At 39.4% G+C, this 17401-nt stretch overlaps 2 protein-coding genes across 15 annotated transcripts in view; one reads left to right on the forward strand and one right to left on the reverse strand.

The window, feature by feature from the left end:
* The window catches only part of ATF7IP (activating transcription factor 7 interacting protein), a 131016-nt gene extending 124086 nt beyond the window's left edge, over positions 1-6930 (forward strand). For all 14 annotated transcript variants that reach the window (XM_015151191.3, XM_001089368.5, XM_077953669.1 and 11 more), the window contains 2 exons: positions 4599-4711; positions 6033-6930. In XM_015151191.3, coding sequence (XP_015006677.3) covers positions 4599-4711; positions 6033-6452 — 533 coding nt within the window. In that variant the 3' untranslated portion in view covers positions 6453-6930. The remainder of the gene's footprint in view (positions 1-4598; positions 4712-6032) is intronic.
* A 5100-nt stretch (positions 6931-12030) lies between these two features.
* Positions 12031-17401, reverse strand: part of PLBD1 (phospholipase B domain containing 1) — a 68368-nt gene continuing 62997 nt past the window's right edge. Inside the window, exons 9-11 of the mRNA XM_001089478.3 lie at positions 15498-15683; positions 14722-14828; positions 12031-12323 (exon numbers count right to left, since the gene is read on the reverse strand). Coding sequence (XP_001089478.2) covers positions 12141-12323; positions 14722-14828; positions 15498-15683 — 476 coding nt within the window. The 3' untranslated portion in view covers positions 12031-12140. The remainder of the gene's footprint in view (positions 12324-14721; positions 14829-15497; positions 15684-17401) is intronic.

A 17401-nucleotide genomic window follows, 5' to 3' on the forward strand; every position in this document is an offset into this window, starting at 1 on the left:
GCAAAAACTGATCAAGGTCTCTCTGAATAAGATTATGACACAAAGCTGGAGAGTTGATATACCCCTGAGGTAAGACAGTGAAGGTATATTGTCGTCTTTGCCCACTGAAGGCAAATTGCTTCTGGTGGTTCTTGTGGACAGGAATGGAGAAAAAGGATTTGCCAAGTCAATGGCTGCACTCCAGGTACTAGGAGATGTGCCAATTTTATCAAGGAATGAAACCGCATCTGATACAGCAGCTGCAATTAGAGTTACCACTTGATTAAGCTTATGATAATCCACTGCCATTCTTCAAGATCCATCTGTCTTCTGCATAGGCCAAATGGGAGAATTGAATGGGGACGTGGTGGCAAGCACCGCTTCTGCATCTTTCAAGTCCTTGATGGTGGCACTGATCTCCTCAGTACCTCCAGGGATGGATAGTTTTTGATTTACTATTTTTTAGGGGCAGCTCTAATGGCTTCCAACTGACCTTTCCCACCATAGTTGCCCTCACCCTACCACTCAAGGAGCCAATGTAGTGGTTCTGCCAGCTACTAAGTATGTTGATGCCGATTATGCGTTTTGGCACTGGCGAAATGACCACAGGATGAATCCAGGGACCACTGGAACCACTGTAAGTGAGACCTGAGATAAAACTCCATTAATTATCTGACCTCCATAAGCCCCTACTTTAACTGGAGGACCACAATGATGCTTTGGGTCCCCTGGAATCAATGCTCAGAACCAGTGTCCAGTAGTGCCTGAAATGTCTGATCATTTGCCTCTCCCTAGTGCACAGTTACCCTGGTAAAAGGCCAGAGATCTCCTTGGGGAAGGGTGGGAGAAAGATTCACTGCATAAATTGTTGGGAATGTAGTGGGGGTCATTCCTCAAGGGCATCAGGCCTCCCCTTCATTCAAGGGGTTCTTGATCTGTAAACTGGCTCAAGTCTAGAAATTCACTGAGGGGTCGTCATTCTGTTTTTATTATTCAATTTAGTCTTTTGTCCATTTGACCTAGAAGCTTTCTGGTTGTATAAATTAAGTAGGAATGCAGTAGGCTTCCTATCAGTTTCACCTCTAGGAACACTGTGATTAATTAGCCAATGCCAGAGCTCTATCCAAGTCAGACTCTTCTGATTGCCACTTTGCCTCTGCTGTCCATTATGGTAGCTATACCCACCTTGTCTTTGACAGTTGAGTGCCGCCACTTGGCCCCTGCCACCTGGGGATCCAATTATTTCCATTATGTTTAAATTTTGTAGTTGAGTGACTGCGGTTCCCACTGTTAGATCTGACATACAGAGTCGAGCAATTAGAGGGCTCTTCAAAGATACAGGTGCTGCCCTCACAAATCTATTTCTCAAGGCATTGGTCAAGGGTATATCTTCTGGACCCTCCCAGCTGGGATGACTAGCTCTAAAGTGACTGATTCACCCTACCATCCCAATCTCCTTAGTCTTTGGATCCCTTCCTGTACATTAACCAAGAGAGATCAGTCATTTCCAGCTCACTCACCGTATGCCATCTTTTAATCCTTATTTCAACCAAGCAAATAACCTATTAGAACCTTTTCTTAACTCCCTGAGCTGCAACCTTAAATGCAGAGTCCCTACTTAGTGGGCCCAAATCAAGAAATTCAGCCTGATCCAACTTTGTTCCTTCCACCATAATCTCATACCCTTAATATTCATCCCCATGCCTGTTCTCCGGATTTCTGTATATATGAATTAGAGAACTCAAAACAGTTCTCTTTGAGTGTAGCGTACATCCTCATGGGTCACACTCCCAGCCTCACCTCTAGGGGCCCACCAGTACTTTAGTCTAGTTATAGGTCCAGAAACAAAGAGAGGTGTTTGGAGTGGCTCCTGAGAAGAATCAACATTGGCTTGCCTGACAAATGCCTCAGGGGAAGTCATCACTGTTGCCTCACATAGCACAGGCTTTATTTCCTCAAAGTTGGAAAGACTGATGGCAACATGGGTCAGGAAGTGGACGTTGCCACTACTGGGAATGGGGAAGCTGTTCTTTCTGGCAGAAAAGCTTCATCGGAGTTTACAGACTCAGTGTCCCCAGCTTCATCTGGGTCCTTCCACGCACCCCCATTCCAAGTTTCAGGGTCCCATTCTTTTCCAGTCAATGCCCTCACTTTAACAGTAGACACCTGGCAAGACTGTGCATGTATCTTTCATTGCAGGTCAGACACTCGCATGATAAGAGCTTATGTCTGTTTTTCCACAACTTCAGCTCTTTCTCTACAGGAGATAAGACTCTTATTCAGGGCAATCTTAGCAGTTTTGAGCCTCAGTATCTTCTTCTGAAGCTGAGAGACAGAATCCCTGAGTTCATCATTTTCTTTCATCACCTTGTCCACTGCACTTAGGAACCAGCTTCATTATGTTCCTTGGTTCTCCACATATGGTCCAAGGTATTATGTATAGAGTCACTAAACTCCTAGCTTCTCACAAGCTGTGAATCAGGAGTGTCAAATGCATTTATTTTGCATAACTCTGTAAACAGTTCACACCAGGGACTATCAGTGTTCTCTATACTATTAGAAATAGAGTTTTTAACATTTTTAGGTCTAATCACATTAAGCAGCCAACTCCAGAAACCCCAAAACCAATGAAAGAACTCCATCCTTAATATTCTGTTCCTCTGGACCCCACTCCTGGTACCAAAATCTGAATTAGGGTTCTCTAGAGGTACAGAGCTAATAGAATATATATATTTGTGTGTGTGTGTGTATATATGTATATATACACATATATGTATCCTATATACAATATTCATATATATAAACTAATAGGATGTATGTATTTTATATATTATGTATGTATTAAACTAATAGGGTATATACATAAAATATATACTACATATAAACTAATAGTATATATCCACTTTATATCCTACTACTTTATATATACAGTGTATCTTTTAATTATATATAAATATTAAATATATGTAAAATGCATACTTTATAGTAAATGTTTATATATATAAAGGGGACTTTATTAAGTATTAATTTACACAATCAGAAGGTCCCACACTACTGGGCATGGTAGCTCACGCCTGTAATCCCAGCACTATGGGAGGCTGAGGCAGGCAGATCACTTGAGGTCAGGAGTTTGAGATGAGGCTGGCCAACATCATGAAACCTCATCCCTGCCAAAAATACAAAAATGGCTGGGCATGGTGGCCCAAGCCTGTAATCTCAGCTACTCGGAAGGCTGAGGCAGGAGAGCCCAGGAGGCGGAGGATTGCAATGAGCCGAGATCACGCCACTGCCCTCAAGCCTGGGCAACAGAGCCAGACTCTGTCTCAGAAAAAAAAAAAAAAAGAAAAAGCAAGATCCCACAATAGGTTGTCTGCAAGCTGAGGAGCAAGGAAAGCCAGTCCAAGTCCCAAAACTGAAGAACTTGGAGGCCAGTGTTCCAGGGCAGGAAGCATCCAGCACAGGAAAAAGATGTAGGCTGGGAGGCTAAGGCTCAGCCAGTCTCTCCTTTTCACGTTTTTCTGCCTGCTTTATATTTTCTGGCAGCTGATTAGATTGCGCCCACCAGATGAAGGGTGGATCTGCCTTCCCCAGTTCACAGACTCTAATGTTAGTATCTTTTGGCAACATCCTCACAGAGCCACCCAGGGTTAACACTTTGTGTCCTTCAATCAAGTTGACACGCAGTTTTAACCATCACACATATGTAGTAGTTTTGCAAAATGTGATAGCAAGGAAAAATATAGCTGTTTAAAGAAACAGTAATGCTGTCATTAGAAAATAAACTGATTGGAGTCTCTGGATCATAGTTTGGCTTCAACTCTCTCAAGTTTACAAGAGCATTATCTGGGAAAATTAGTCAACAAGTTTGGAAATGAGTTCTGGGAAACTTGGCTCACTATCGTCCAGGCACCAGGCCAAACTATGGCATGGGCCAGGTACTGAATAAATGGCAGGAGTATGGTCAGGGCAGTAGGTGGCTCTGAATTTTCTATTTTTGTTTCCTTGGTGTATGTCACAGCAGTTTTCTGTGGGGTGAAATGAGTATCCTGAACCAAGGAGCTAGGCATGGAGAAAATGAGAGGAACTTCATTAGTACATGGCAAGGATGACTTATTCTGGCTTTCTGTCCTGGTTGAAAAGATGAGACTGCAGAGCTTTTTATGAAGATACTCCCAATTTGTCTATCTTTTGAGTCACACTGCTCCATTATGGCCATTTACCTTTTACATGCGGTACACAACCAGTGTTCTAGGATTTTTGTTCATAGTTCTCCTGGTAAGGATCCTTTTATTTCTCCCTGTGCTGGACCTCCTGTTGCTTGTGTCTCATATTTTTCTCTTTATTTTCTCACATATTAGTGGCACATATTCTCCAGTGACTATTGAGAGAAGGTTTGTGGTAGTTAGAATTTTTTTTTAGTGCTTGCACATAAGAAAGTTTTTTTATCCACAGGCTGGTTGATAGCTTGGCTGAATACGAATAGGACCTCTAAGTTAGAAATATCTTTCCTTTCAAATCTTGAAAACATTGCTTCACTGACTTCAAATATTTAATGTTTTCCACCAAATTTACAATAGAATTATTTTATCTTGTAATTTTTTTTTTTTTTTTTTTGGTAGGTGTTACAGTTCGAGTGCCTCAAACAACCACGTATGTTGTAAACAATGGACTAACCCTGGGATCCACAGGACCTCAGCTCACAGTGCATCACCGACCACCACAAGTGCATACTGTAAGTGTTGATGCTTGGTTTTGTAAAATTCTCAACTGTAAAGGTATAAAATATTATTGTAGTTGGCATTTTTCTTTAAAGTGGTTATATCCAAGGGAATTGTTAGGTCTTTCTGCTTTTTCAGAAGTTTATTTCTAAAAATTGATCTTAAACCATTATGAACAAATGTTCATAGGGATGATGATCATTTAGAATCATTGAGTTTGCTTGTGGTGTACAGTATACAAAAACAGGTCCACAGTTGGGGTATATGAAGTGAAATACAGACCATTTCTAATTCATAGTTAAATTAAAAAGGACGTTTTTCCATGTGTTAATTTTATTCTTTTGTTTTAAACTATGCCACGTCTAACTGCTACATTGTCATCAATTGTTTTAAAGAATCCAATGATATTGGGAATTCGTTAGTTAAGAGGCAGCAGAGATAACCAAAGATTTCTCCTTAGATTTAGCCTCCAAAACAATGTCACATTATCCTGTGACACAATTTTGTCAGTGTTTGACTGGTATGAAGTATCATCATAATGACGATGATGTTCCAGTGTTAGAAAAGTCAATAGGACTTCCTAAAGTTAGAGTCACGTTTTTTTCATCATCTGGCCTTAACCTACCTTTCCAGATTTTTCTTCATGTACCCTATATCCAAGAAAAAGTTAATACTTGTTGTCCATACGTCCCCTCACTTTCCTGTCCACATGCCTTTGCTCATGCTTTATTTTTGGCTGAAAGGTACATGATTATTTCTGTATCTCTAGATCCTATCTTTCACAGTTCAGTTTAAATATCACCTTTTTTTTGTAAATTGGCCAAGAATATAGTACACATTCAGTGTTAATACGCTTATTTATAAGAATATGCTGTTGTCTTATATTGCAAAATAACTTAAAAATGAAAGTATAGTTGTATTCTCCAATTTTATATGATCTTGATTGCCATACATGATATTTTAAAATGTTATACTGAAGTGATAATCTGTAACATAGATAATTCAATCATAAATTATTTTGTTAGAAGTAGATCATTATTTCCGTGTTCCTCAAAATGATGTTCCATCAGCAGGGGCTTTTTATTTCCTAAGAAAAACTCAAAATATTTTAGGTCTAGGAAATAGAGCAGGAATAACCTCAGCATCATTGTTTGTGGCATCATTCATTACAAAACCCCAAATAGAACTTGCCAAATTTGATATGGTGTTTGGTATTTCCTAGAATTCTTGATGTAAAATGGTATCTCTATGTATGTTCTCTAAGGTGTTTTAATCCTAACATTCTAAAATGTTCTTTTTGCGATCATTATAAATCAGTGTGACTTGTTTTTTTAGGAGCCGCCACGCCCTGTGCACCCAGCACCCTTACCAGAAGCTCCACAACCACAGCGTGTGCCCCCAGAAGCTGCCAGCACATCTCTGCCTCAGAAGCCACACTTGAAGTTAGCACGAGTTCAGAGTCAAAATGGCATAGTACTGTCATGGAGTGTCCTGGAGGTGGATCGAAGCTGTGCCACTGTTGATAGCTACCATCTCTATGCTTACCATGAGGAACCTAGTGCCACCGTGCCCTCACAATGGAAAAAGATAGGGGAAGTCAAGGCACTTCCCTTGCCCATGGCATGTACTCTCACCCAGTTTGTATCTGGTAGCAAATACTACTTTGCAGTACGAGCCAAGGATATTTATGGACGTTTTGGGCCTTTCTGTGATCCTCAGTCAACAGATGTGATCTCTTCCACCCAGAGCAGTTAAACCTTGGAGCCTTTATATTTTCCTCTTTTAAAATTTCCACCTTTTGGTCTTGTTTTTAATCTTGTGCATGATACCCCATGTAAAATCCACCTTGTGCAAGATTTCTTGGACAGATGTGTGTATACACTACATTTGTTTATAAACAGAAGCAAAATAAACTCAGCCCACAAAGCTAGAATCTTTTCCTGGACAGTTTAGGCTTTGGGGTTTGGAAATGTAAATGTGTACCTTGCTTTAGTTTTGAGGCTGGGGAATATGTGTGGGTGTTTATGTGTGTTTTTCCCTATGTATGTGTTACTGCATTGGAGTCTCCCATTTTTATTCTCAAATTTACCTCTTAAAGTACGAAGTAGTAGATCAAAGGATCTGAGATGTGTAACTGGCATGACTCTGCTTTTAAAGGATCTGTAGGATCATTTTAGTTAAATGGTTTAAACAGAATCAAAACAAAACCCAAAGAAATGAATTAAAAACAAAATGGCTAAATAGTTTAAAATAGGTTGATTCGAACACAGGAAAGGATCTATTTGTTGTTTCTTTTGTCTGGTCTCCTAAGTTATTAATTAGGTTAAAAAAGATCTGCAATGGCCCCCTCCCTTTCCTGATCTGGCTTTTACATTTATTTTGTGCCTTAAAGATTAACTACAAAAATAAACATGGCCAAAAATAAATAAATAAACATGGCCATATGTCCATGGTTGCTTACTCTTCCCTTGCAGCCTTTTTACCCTTGATTTCTTGCACACCTCCTCAAGTAATTTTTTTTTTTTTTTTTTAGATGGAGTTTCGCTCTTGTTGCCCAGGCTGGAGTGCAGTGGAGTCTCAGCTCACTGCAACCTCCGCCTCCTCCGTTCAAGCAATTCTCCTGTCTCAGCCCGAGAGTAGCTGGGATTACAGGTGCCCGTCACCATGCCCGGCTAATTTTTGTATTTTTAGTAGAGATGGGGTTTCACCATGTTGGCCAGGCTGGTCTCAAACTCCTGACCTTAGGTGATCCACCTGCCTCGGCCTCCCAAAGTGCTGGGATTACTGTTGTGAGCCACCGTGCCCAGCCTACTCAAGTGATTTTTAAACCAAGGTGTGTGTGTGTACATGGAGGTATTTGTACACACACGCACACATGCGCATGCACAGTCTCATCTTAGCCGGGCATGGTGATGGCATCACATTTAACTCCAAAAATTTGACGTGCTATTTTCTTCTAAAACTGTAGATGCTTTTATTTTTGGTCACTATTTAACTTTGTGTAAAGTGGACCAAGAGAAAACCATATTGTGGAAGAAAATTTTTCACATGTTTTAGTATCCGTGTTGCACACTGTGTTAGAGATTATGAAAATGATTCTAGTTCAGTTTATCACCCAAAGCTATCACCCAATACTAATTCCTTAGTATTCTTTCAAATGAAGCAAATAGAAAGATTCACAATATAGAATGAGCTAAAATATCAAGGAGAAAGTTTCATTTCCTCTTTATTCTCACAGCGTCCTTCCTGTTTTAACCTTTTAACTTTGTTTTGATGGTGCCAAGTTGAGTCTGATGTACCCATTGTTAGCTTTGGATAGAATTTAAAGTATATCCCAAAATTAGCCGGGCATGTTGGTGCATGCCTGTAACCCCAGCTGCTCAGGAGGCAGGGAGAATCGCTTGAACCCGGGAGGCGGAGGTTGCAATGAGCTGAGATTGCACCGTTGCACTTCAGCCTGGGAGACAAGAGCGAAACTCTGTCTCAAAAAAAAAGAATTTAAAGTATATTCTTTGAGGTCATTTTATGTAACAATTAGATATAACCTCCTGTGTATCTCTCTGTTCCTCTTCAAAGTTATTAAAATTCAGCTTAGGTCATGGATTTTTAATATGAGGGGCAGCTGTACTGGTTTCAGGTAGGTGTTTTGAGTGTAGATAGTTTAGGACTGGAGGGCTGGGTTAAGTTTTAGGAGTGAGAATGTACTTGAGAATATTTTGAAAGGAATTTATGAAGTTTGTGAAATAACTTACAAGTCCTCTTCCTTTGCAATATTTGAATTCCATTTTTCTACCTTCTCAAAATAGTCATTCATTTTTCCTAGAATTGCAGGAGGGAGCTCTCTCTTTTATTAATGTTGTTTGTTTGCAACTTTGATGGCTTATAACAGGAAGTTTTCTAGTTGTAAAGAAAACTCTTTAGAGACTTTTGACTGGTCAGTATACTATCATCTGAGGTGTAAGATTTGATTCATGATGAAGAAAGCCTATAGATTGCCAAAAAATTAATGCTCCCAAATCTCCTTTCACTCTCAGAAAATGAGACCACAAAGGAGTATGCTATAAATCAAATTTGCCAACCAACTATGTAGATATTACTCATTCTAGGACTAATGATGATGGTAAAGAAGTTGCCATTGTTATGGCAACGAAAATTTTAAAAGGAAGGAGTCGGTGATCTTCTAGATGTATATGAACACCTGTCTATATCTGCATGTGTATGTTTTGACCTGCAGTGGTTGCAGTGTTGATTATGTGTTCAAGATTATTCCTGTCTACAAAATTGAAGGCCCTTGTTCAAATTGTTCTTTATTGGGTGTTTTTATGGTCACGTGGTTACAATTTTCTTACATAACCTACAAAAGGTTCTCTTGATGAACATTTTTATTTATATTTACTAATTTTTTTAAAAAAGCTTTCATAGCATTATTTAATCAAATGAAGAAAGCCCAGTAGAATTTTAAAAAAAAATCATTATCCTAGCCTATATTATGTTTTCTGTCAAAGGAAAACAAATTCTCAAATAGCAGTTCTAAAAATAGATTTACCAAAGTAAAATAATTACTTAAAATGTTTTATTCCAGTTGGAAGGAAGGTACAGGGAGAGATCGCAATTATTTAGGGGAAAAGTATATTTATTATAAGATGGTGTACTCAAATTAGCCTACCATGGCACGTAGGGGCAGCAGCTATATTAGATTTACTAGAGGTGCTAGGTTAGAACACTAGGTTTTTATTGAGGCAGGTTTTAATATTGATAGATGCTTTTTGTTTGGTTTGCTGCTTCTGGGAGAGAGAATGGAGGACTTAAGTAGTAAGTAGCTACTGATAACAGACTTTCTAGTAGCAGTTTCCACTCCGCGGTTAACTTTTTAGTTTCATAGTATCTTTTCACAAAGTATTACAAAATAAGCTAGATTCTCCCATTTTGGGAATGCAAGTTTTACTACATTTTTAGCCTGGCAATATTTGTGTAGGTATTGCCTTATTGGAAATTCTGGAAACCTGATACTGCAACCTGCAATGTAGGATGTTTGTATGGCATTTAAAGATAACGGTGATGTTTATTATTCTATACTTTGCATTCTGTGAGAGTAATTTTCACTGTCTTAAGTGTGAGTAAGCCTCTTCTAAAAATCCTGTTCTTGTCAAGAAATTTATAAATCACATACAAAGACATCTGTTGTTAACAGTTAATTTTATGAGGTAACTATATCCTTCTATTTCTCTGGATTCATTTTTTAAAAATATGCAGAATACTGCATACTGTTTAAGATAGTATATACATTTATGAGAGAAGTGGAGAGCTTCCTTCCTTGAAAAGTCGGTATTTGTGGAGATATCATTTGCCTCACAGAGAGGTGTTCCCCACTCCCATCCCCATTGCCAGATAGTAAATACTTTGAAAAAGTGACCTAAAACAGCTTAAATCTTAGGTGCATCTATCTGCAGACCTCCTTAAGTAGGCTGCGTCTTACAGTTCTCTTACTGCATTGGGTAAGTGTTAACTTTGTTGTTTGTTCTTTTGCTTTAAATATTCTCCAAATTACCATTTATGCAACAAGGTCAGGGTTAATACTGCATGGTATTCATTTATCTTGTTTCATGAACTTTCCAGTACTGTACAAGGTTAACAAAGTAATGCCTGTGGTATCCTCATCTCTCACTTTTTTACACTGTGATCTTAGCACAGTAAGGTACTGCAAAGACCTTCCTTCCAAATGTTCTCCCTGACTTTGCTTCTTGGGCCAATTCAGTATCCTCAACATCCTATGATTTTGTTGTTTTATCACTGACCTGTGGTTGGCCTGTTTTATCCTAATTTCCAGAAAAATCAAGTCCTAGTATTTGCAATATCAAATAACTGTCTAAAACCAATGTGTGATTCTACCTTCCTTATTATTTTTACTGGGCAAATGCCCTATTTTTTTTTTTTTTTTTTTTTTAACTTTTGGGACACACACACAAATCAGCAATTCTCATGAAGCGTTTGTTGGCGTGGCAGACTTGTCTAATTCCTGAAACTCATTCATCCCCTTGAGCCAGCCAATGGGGAGGAATAGGATAATGCAAACACATGTTTTGTTTTCTCATTTTCAAATAATTTACCATGTTAAAATAAACTTTTCTTTGTTTTTTATTTGTAGAGTCAGCTAAGTACCCGTATTTAAATGCTGTCTGTATCTTTTTTTGAGGTTTTTGTTTTTGTCTGTTTCTTTGTTTTGTTTTTGTAAATAAGGTAACTGGGCAATCAAACACCTTTTGGGGATTCTGGCTTTAGTATTTTATCAGCCATTTCAAAATTAAATATAAAAATCCTTTGTAAGTAACTTGCATCCTAATTTTTCTTTATTGCAGTTGAAAGTGTAAATAATAAGACAATATAAGCAAGACCTTCCTAATGTCTAATACAAACTGGGCTGTAGCAAGTGGCCCTATTTTTATTAGGGTTTTGAAGGTTTGTATGTGTGTGTGTGTGTGTGTGTGTGTGTGCGTGCGCGTGTGTGTGTTTTTCTTTTTTAAATGTATAGTAGAGTGGTGTCTGTATAAGTGTTAACTGTAGTGGGGTTTTGTCCAGCAAGCCTGAAATTTATACTTTGAAATAAAACTACTGGGTTTTTAACATTCTGAGTACTCTGTTTAATTCTGGTTATTCACCCTTGTGGCTTTTTTCTTTCTTTTTTAAGAATCTTCCGCCTTGTTTAAAGTCACCCATTACATACTATGTGGTGTGGCTTATTTAACCTACTTCGCAATTCCATGGCACTCAGATCACATGTAACTCTCCAACTTTGAAAGAAAGTTGCTATGCAGGGTTGCTGCCAGCTTGTATAGGTGCTTTTGGCTTATAGGAGGCAACAGTAAGGTTTACTATATTGTATGCCTAACCTACACCACAAAAGGACTCAACTGATGCCTGTTAATGACCTGAAAAATCACTACAATCACTAACTACTACTAGAGGTTCCTTTGAAAATGAAGCTCCAGCGTCCCCTAGGGTTTTGTCATTAGGCATATTCATCCAGGGAAACAGGAAAGAGCATAGGAGGAGTACAGATTCTTATGGGCCGGGCATTTGTCTCAGGTTCCAGTGGCTAGAATTGTCACGTGGCACAACTATCTGAGGGACACTGGGAGATGTGGTCTGTGTGAGCAGGCATGAAAGGAGAATATGAATTCTGCTGAATGAAGGAGCAGTTTCTGCCATACCCTCTTGTGTATTAGCATGTATACTGAAGCTTAGTGTTATTTATATATATAACATTTCTTCTACAGTGCTCTACCTTATAGCAAGTGCTTGCTGTAAAAACAACAAAGTCAGTGGAAAACGAAAGTGACAAATGAATTTAATATATTTTATTGCATAATTCTGATGGGAAAAACATAGCTAAAATAGTGCCTTTGGTTTCTTATTTACAGCCTTCTAGTCTGTCATCTCCCTCCTTCATTTCATGTCACGTTTCAAAATTGGTTTCATGGTAATAAAATCAAAGTTGTAGACCTCTGGCATGCCCTGATGTAGAGTTTTGTTGAAACGGTTCCAGTGAAAAACAGGGAGGCCACCTTGTACTGTGGGGCCACTTATGGCATAGGATGTGTACTGAGATGCTAGGTAGATATCTGCCACCTGGAAAGAGAGAGGAGGAGGACATTTTAGAAAAATCATTTGGCAAAAAATTAAACCCATGGCCTTTCCCACTCCCCCAACTACCAAAGTCATAATATGAGCTTTTTTTTTTTTTGAGACGGAGTTTCGCTCTTGTTGCCCAGGCAGGAGTGCAGTGGCACAATGTCGGCTCACTGCAACCTCCCAGGTTCAGCAGAGATGGGGTTTTGCCTTGTTGGTCAAGCTGGTCTCGAACTCCTGATCTCAGGTGATCCACCTGCCTCAGCCTCCCAAAGTGCTGGGATTACAGGCATGAGCCACTGCGCCAGGCTGCCTTCTTTAAAACAAAATTTTCTTTCCATTTTTCACACTGTCTTTGTATGATGTAGTCTTCTGTATACATTTGGCATCAAATGTCAATCAACTAGAAGTGTGTGAAATGAACAATGTAGCCAAAAGCAAGCTATGAAGTCAGATTACTCATTCAGAATTCTAGCTCCAAAGCTCATTTAAAGACCACTTAACCCCTCTATGAGTCAGTGTTCTCCTTTGTAAAAAGGGCTGATAACCCTACTTCATAGAGTTGGCATGAGGATTAATGCAAGCAATGCTCAAAGCAATGCCTAGAATAGATGAAGTCCTCAGAAAAAGTTGTTATTAATCAGGGTGGTAACGAGTCTTTTTTTTTTTTTTTTGAGACGGAGTCTCGCTCTGTCGCCCAGGCTGGAGTGCAGTGGCCGCATCTCAGCTCACTGCAAGCTCCGCCTCCCGGGTCTATGCCATTCTCCTGCCTCAGCCTCCCGAGTAGCTGGGACTACAGGCGCCCGCCACCTCACCCGGCTAGTTTTTTGTATTTTTTAGTAGAGACGGGGTTTCACCGTATTTAGCCAGGCTGGTCTCGATCTCCTGACCTTGTGATCCGCCCGTCTCGGCCTCCCAAAGTGCTGGGATTACAGGCTTGAGCCACCGCGCCCGGCCTAACGAGTCTTAAAGTAGATGGAGCTCACTGTCAAAAATTGAGGGCCATGGTTCTCAAAAACACCTAACCACTGACTAGCAGTGGATCCTAATCTTAGAGGGGAAAGAGAATCTCTTCTGATTTTCCCCATAAAGAGAGAAATTATATTTTTAAAGAATATCCTTCAACAGAAACTTTTTGATAAAAACAATTGTAGGCCTCTGTCTCCAGAAGTGAGATTTGGTAGAGGGAAGCTTGGCTTGAGTTCTCCCAGGCAAGGCAGCACAGGTGATTTTCTTGGTGTATTCTGTGATAGATACAAACTTCACACATTTGACTGAATGTTTGCAAATACCATTTTAAAAAAGGAACACAAAAACATTCATAAGGGTTTCATCTGTGCCAGCTTCTCTACATCTACCTTTTTTTTTTTAAATGTTAACATTGAGAATCATTACGGTTAAAAGCTTTGCCTTCATCACATAGCTAAAAAGAAGGTTGAGCTGGAACTCAAGATACTTTAAAGCATTTCCTGTTTAGGTATTAGGCTGATAGAGAATAATGTATAACTGGGGTCAGCATTCCTATAATTTTTGGAGCCAAAGACCGAATACACAGTTTACCCTGACGGGTTTCTTCCAGAATTTAGGACAGGTGGTGAAATGAAAAGACACACCCAAGCCAAGACTGCAAAAGGATGTAGTAGCATAATCTGCCAACCAAATGCCTCATACCCTCAGACATCCCAAATCCAGTGGTGAGCAGGTAAATTTTTAACAACCATCTTTCTGAGGAAAAAAGTTCCTGATTTCCATAATGTAAATACTTTCACTTGACTGGTTTCAAACTATCAACATGATGTCAACTAACAATTGGTTCCTGCCTGTCTATGAGCTGGCTTTAGCACACCACTGCAAACCTACTTATTACTTATATTTTGAGACACATTACAGCATTTATCAATTCTAACGTTGTGAAAAACCTCTGTGCTTTAGGCATCTTGTCCAAACTTGCTCCTTCGGCTAAATTCGATTCATGTTTAACATGGAATCACACTGCTTGAATAATATGTTCTTTGGACTTTGGGCCAGTCTGGTAAAACTTAAGACAACAATATCGTCATTATGGCTGTACACATTTACAAATAACTCAACACTGTTCTAAACATTTTACAGAGATGAAAGGCTTATTCTTCAGAACACCGTATGAGGTAAGTACTGTTATATCCATTTTACAGATGAAGAAACAGAGACATGATGGAATTATGTGATTTACTACTAAATGGCAGAGCAGCGACTTGAAGTTAGATAATAGGACCTACCACCAGAATCTCTGAAAGAGCTGATTCCTGGGTTGAGTTTATGGTTAGAGCCATTACTGTGCTTCCTGCCTGTGCAACTTTGCCTTTGGAGAGGCCTGTGTACTGGTGGGAATTACATTCAAAAGCCAATAGCATGTTACCTTCGTGTCATAACAACCTCCGGGACTTGGGTTAGGTGAGTTCAGGTCCTCACGGCAGCAGATGGTATTACAGGGGTCACCCTTACTGTAAGGATCCTTCTTATAATCTAGGAAACAGAGAGAGATGGGGAAGAGAGTGAGTATTGGCTATTCGGAGACACTTCTCCACAGTAAGGTTTTGGGGCCTGTTAAAGCCTAGATAATCAGAGAGTGTACCCCCACAGGCCTCCTCAGCCCAGCCTGCTTCCAGGATAGACATCTGCCTTGGCTTGTGAGGAAGGAGTAAGTCCTTGGCCCCAGGCCCAGCCTGCTCTTAAGAACCTTACACAGTGAAAAATGGATGGGAGAGAGAACCAGATAAATGCATCAGTTGTTTGACTTTGATGCTGTTCATAAAAAAAGAAATACAAATTTGACTTTGATGCTGTTCATAAAAAAAATGAGGTATTTATGAACAATTTTTGTTTTATTAGCTGCTGTTATCCTTGGAAAGAAACTTGTGTTTGGAGAAAAATTTTAAATAACCCTGTATGAGTTATTTCTTCTGTGTCTTACAGATGACTTTTTTCAATTACAAAATGTATAGACTCTTCTCTTTCATTTTATAAAGGAGGCCAAAGCTCTATTATTGAGTATAAAATGTATAATATTAGTTAAATACTTAAATAACTTCTTGTAATTCCTTCTAGTACAGAGATGATAAACTTACATGGATTCTTTATCCATAGGGAAGAAAGGAGTTTTGAAGAATGATTCTTGAGAAATATGCTACGTACTGTTGTATCGCATGATATATTTCATGGATGCCACATCAGTCACTTTCCCTTGGTCACGCCGGAAGATTTTGGCTCGTGGCGCTAAATCATAAGAGTAGTCCAAGCCCAGCTTCTGAACTAACAGTGGATAGCCACTCCAGTTGTAGATCTTTTCATGGAAAGGAATATTGTAGGAGGGCCAATATCCTGATTGGGAGTGGAAGGGAAGTAAGGGAGGGATTGACAGGGAAGGAGACAGAAAAGGAGAGAGAGCAAAAGAAATGTTATCCATGTTCATTTATTTTGAAAATGGGCACAGGTGTTTCATTACAAAATAAGGTATAGAAAATAAAGCTTTTTGCATGCGAACCCTGGCAGCCAAACAGCCTTTTAAATTTCCTAAATCAGCACACCTCTAGATTATTTCATTAGGGGAAGAAGAGCATCAGAATTCTCTGGTTTTCACCCAAAATTATTAATCTCTAAGCCAAAAAATAACCATATTCTTTACAGAGCAAAATAAAGTATAATGCAAGGCGATCTGGGGAGCTCATCTAAGTGGATTTAGTTACTGAAATGCCAAGAAATGGCTGTTCACAATATGGCCCTATAAAGGAAGATGTCAAATGGTAATCACGATGTAGTGGAAGAACATAGCACTGGGAATAGAAAGCCTGAATTCTAGGCTCAGGGCTTAAGAAGTAGATCTTAGGCAACTTCATTTGTTTTGTTTTGTTTCTGTTTTTTTGAAAGACGTCAGTGGGGAGGGAGAGGAGAAGTCCGTAATGTGAGGGGATTGGGGATGATCTTGTAGGTTACATTAGGTTTTAATTCCTTTGACTCTAAACATTTATAAAGGCTCAGCTTCATTCAAAGCTTCATAGTGTGTGAAGGCCACATAGCCTACTAGTCACTGAGCACCAAATACGTGACACAGCTCTCTCTGGTAAAAGCAGAATTTCAGAAACATCCTAGATTACACTGGTCTGGGTTATTGCCTACAGAACAGTCAAGGAATGTCTCCACCATTCAGGGTTCTCTCCCACCTCCACATTCTCTCCTGGCCCTTGTCTGCCTTTCTCCTTTGTATTGTTGTACAGGACCTCCTCTTTAGGGGTGAGGTTACTGAGACAAAAAGTAAATGATAAGACATTCAGCCTTGCTAATTCTGAGAGCCAGCATCAGAAGAACTGAGATATGGATGACATTGAAATTATAGAAGAAAAACAGATTTGTTGCTAAAACATATCTAGGTTATATAGACTCAGGAATTCGATTGCCTGGATTTGAAGCCTGGTTCTGCCATTATTAAGTATGTGACCTTGAACAAATTGCTTATCCTCCTCTGTGCCTCAGTTTCTTCATCTTCATTAAGTATTCAGCATTAAGCATCTTCATAAGCATAAGCATGAAATGCATTCAGATGGAGTGCTTAATTATAGTATCTAATACTTGGTAAACATTAGATTATTATTATATTTCTCTTTGTGAAAACAGCTCAAATGAATAATGAAAATGTCTGCTTTATACTTCACATTTCATGAAGCTTCATGATTTAAAACAGAGCAACTTGGCCTGGTGCAGTGACTGACGCCTGTAATCCCAGAACTTTGGGAGGCTGAAGCAGGTGGATTGCTTGAGTTCTTAAGTTCAAGACCAGGCTGGACAATATGGCAAGACCCTGCCTCTTTAATAAAATATGAAAAAAATAGCCAGGCATCGGGGTGCACAACTGTGGTCCCAGCGACTCAGGAGGCTGAGGCCCGAGAACCGCTTGAACCCAAGAGGCGAAGGTTGCAGGGAGCCGAGATCACGCAGCTGCCCTCTAGCCTGGATGACAAAGTGAGACCCTGTCTCAAAATAAAAAAATAAAATAGGGCGACTTGTTTAATCTCACAACAACCTGATGATGTGTAAGTATTATC

The sequence above is a fragment of the Macaca mulatta genome, chromosome 11 (assembly GCF_049350105.2).
Source record: "Macaca mulatta isolate MMU2019108-1 chromosome 11, T2T-MMU8v2.0, whole genome shotgun sequence".
NCBI classification, from domain to species: domain Eukaryota; kingdom Metazoa; phylum Chordata; class Mammalia; order Primates; family Cercopithecidae; genus Macaca; species Macaca mulatta.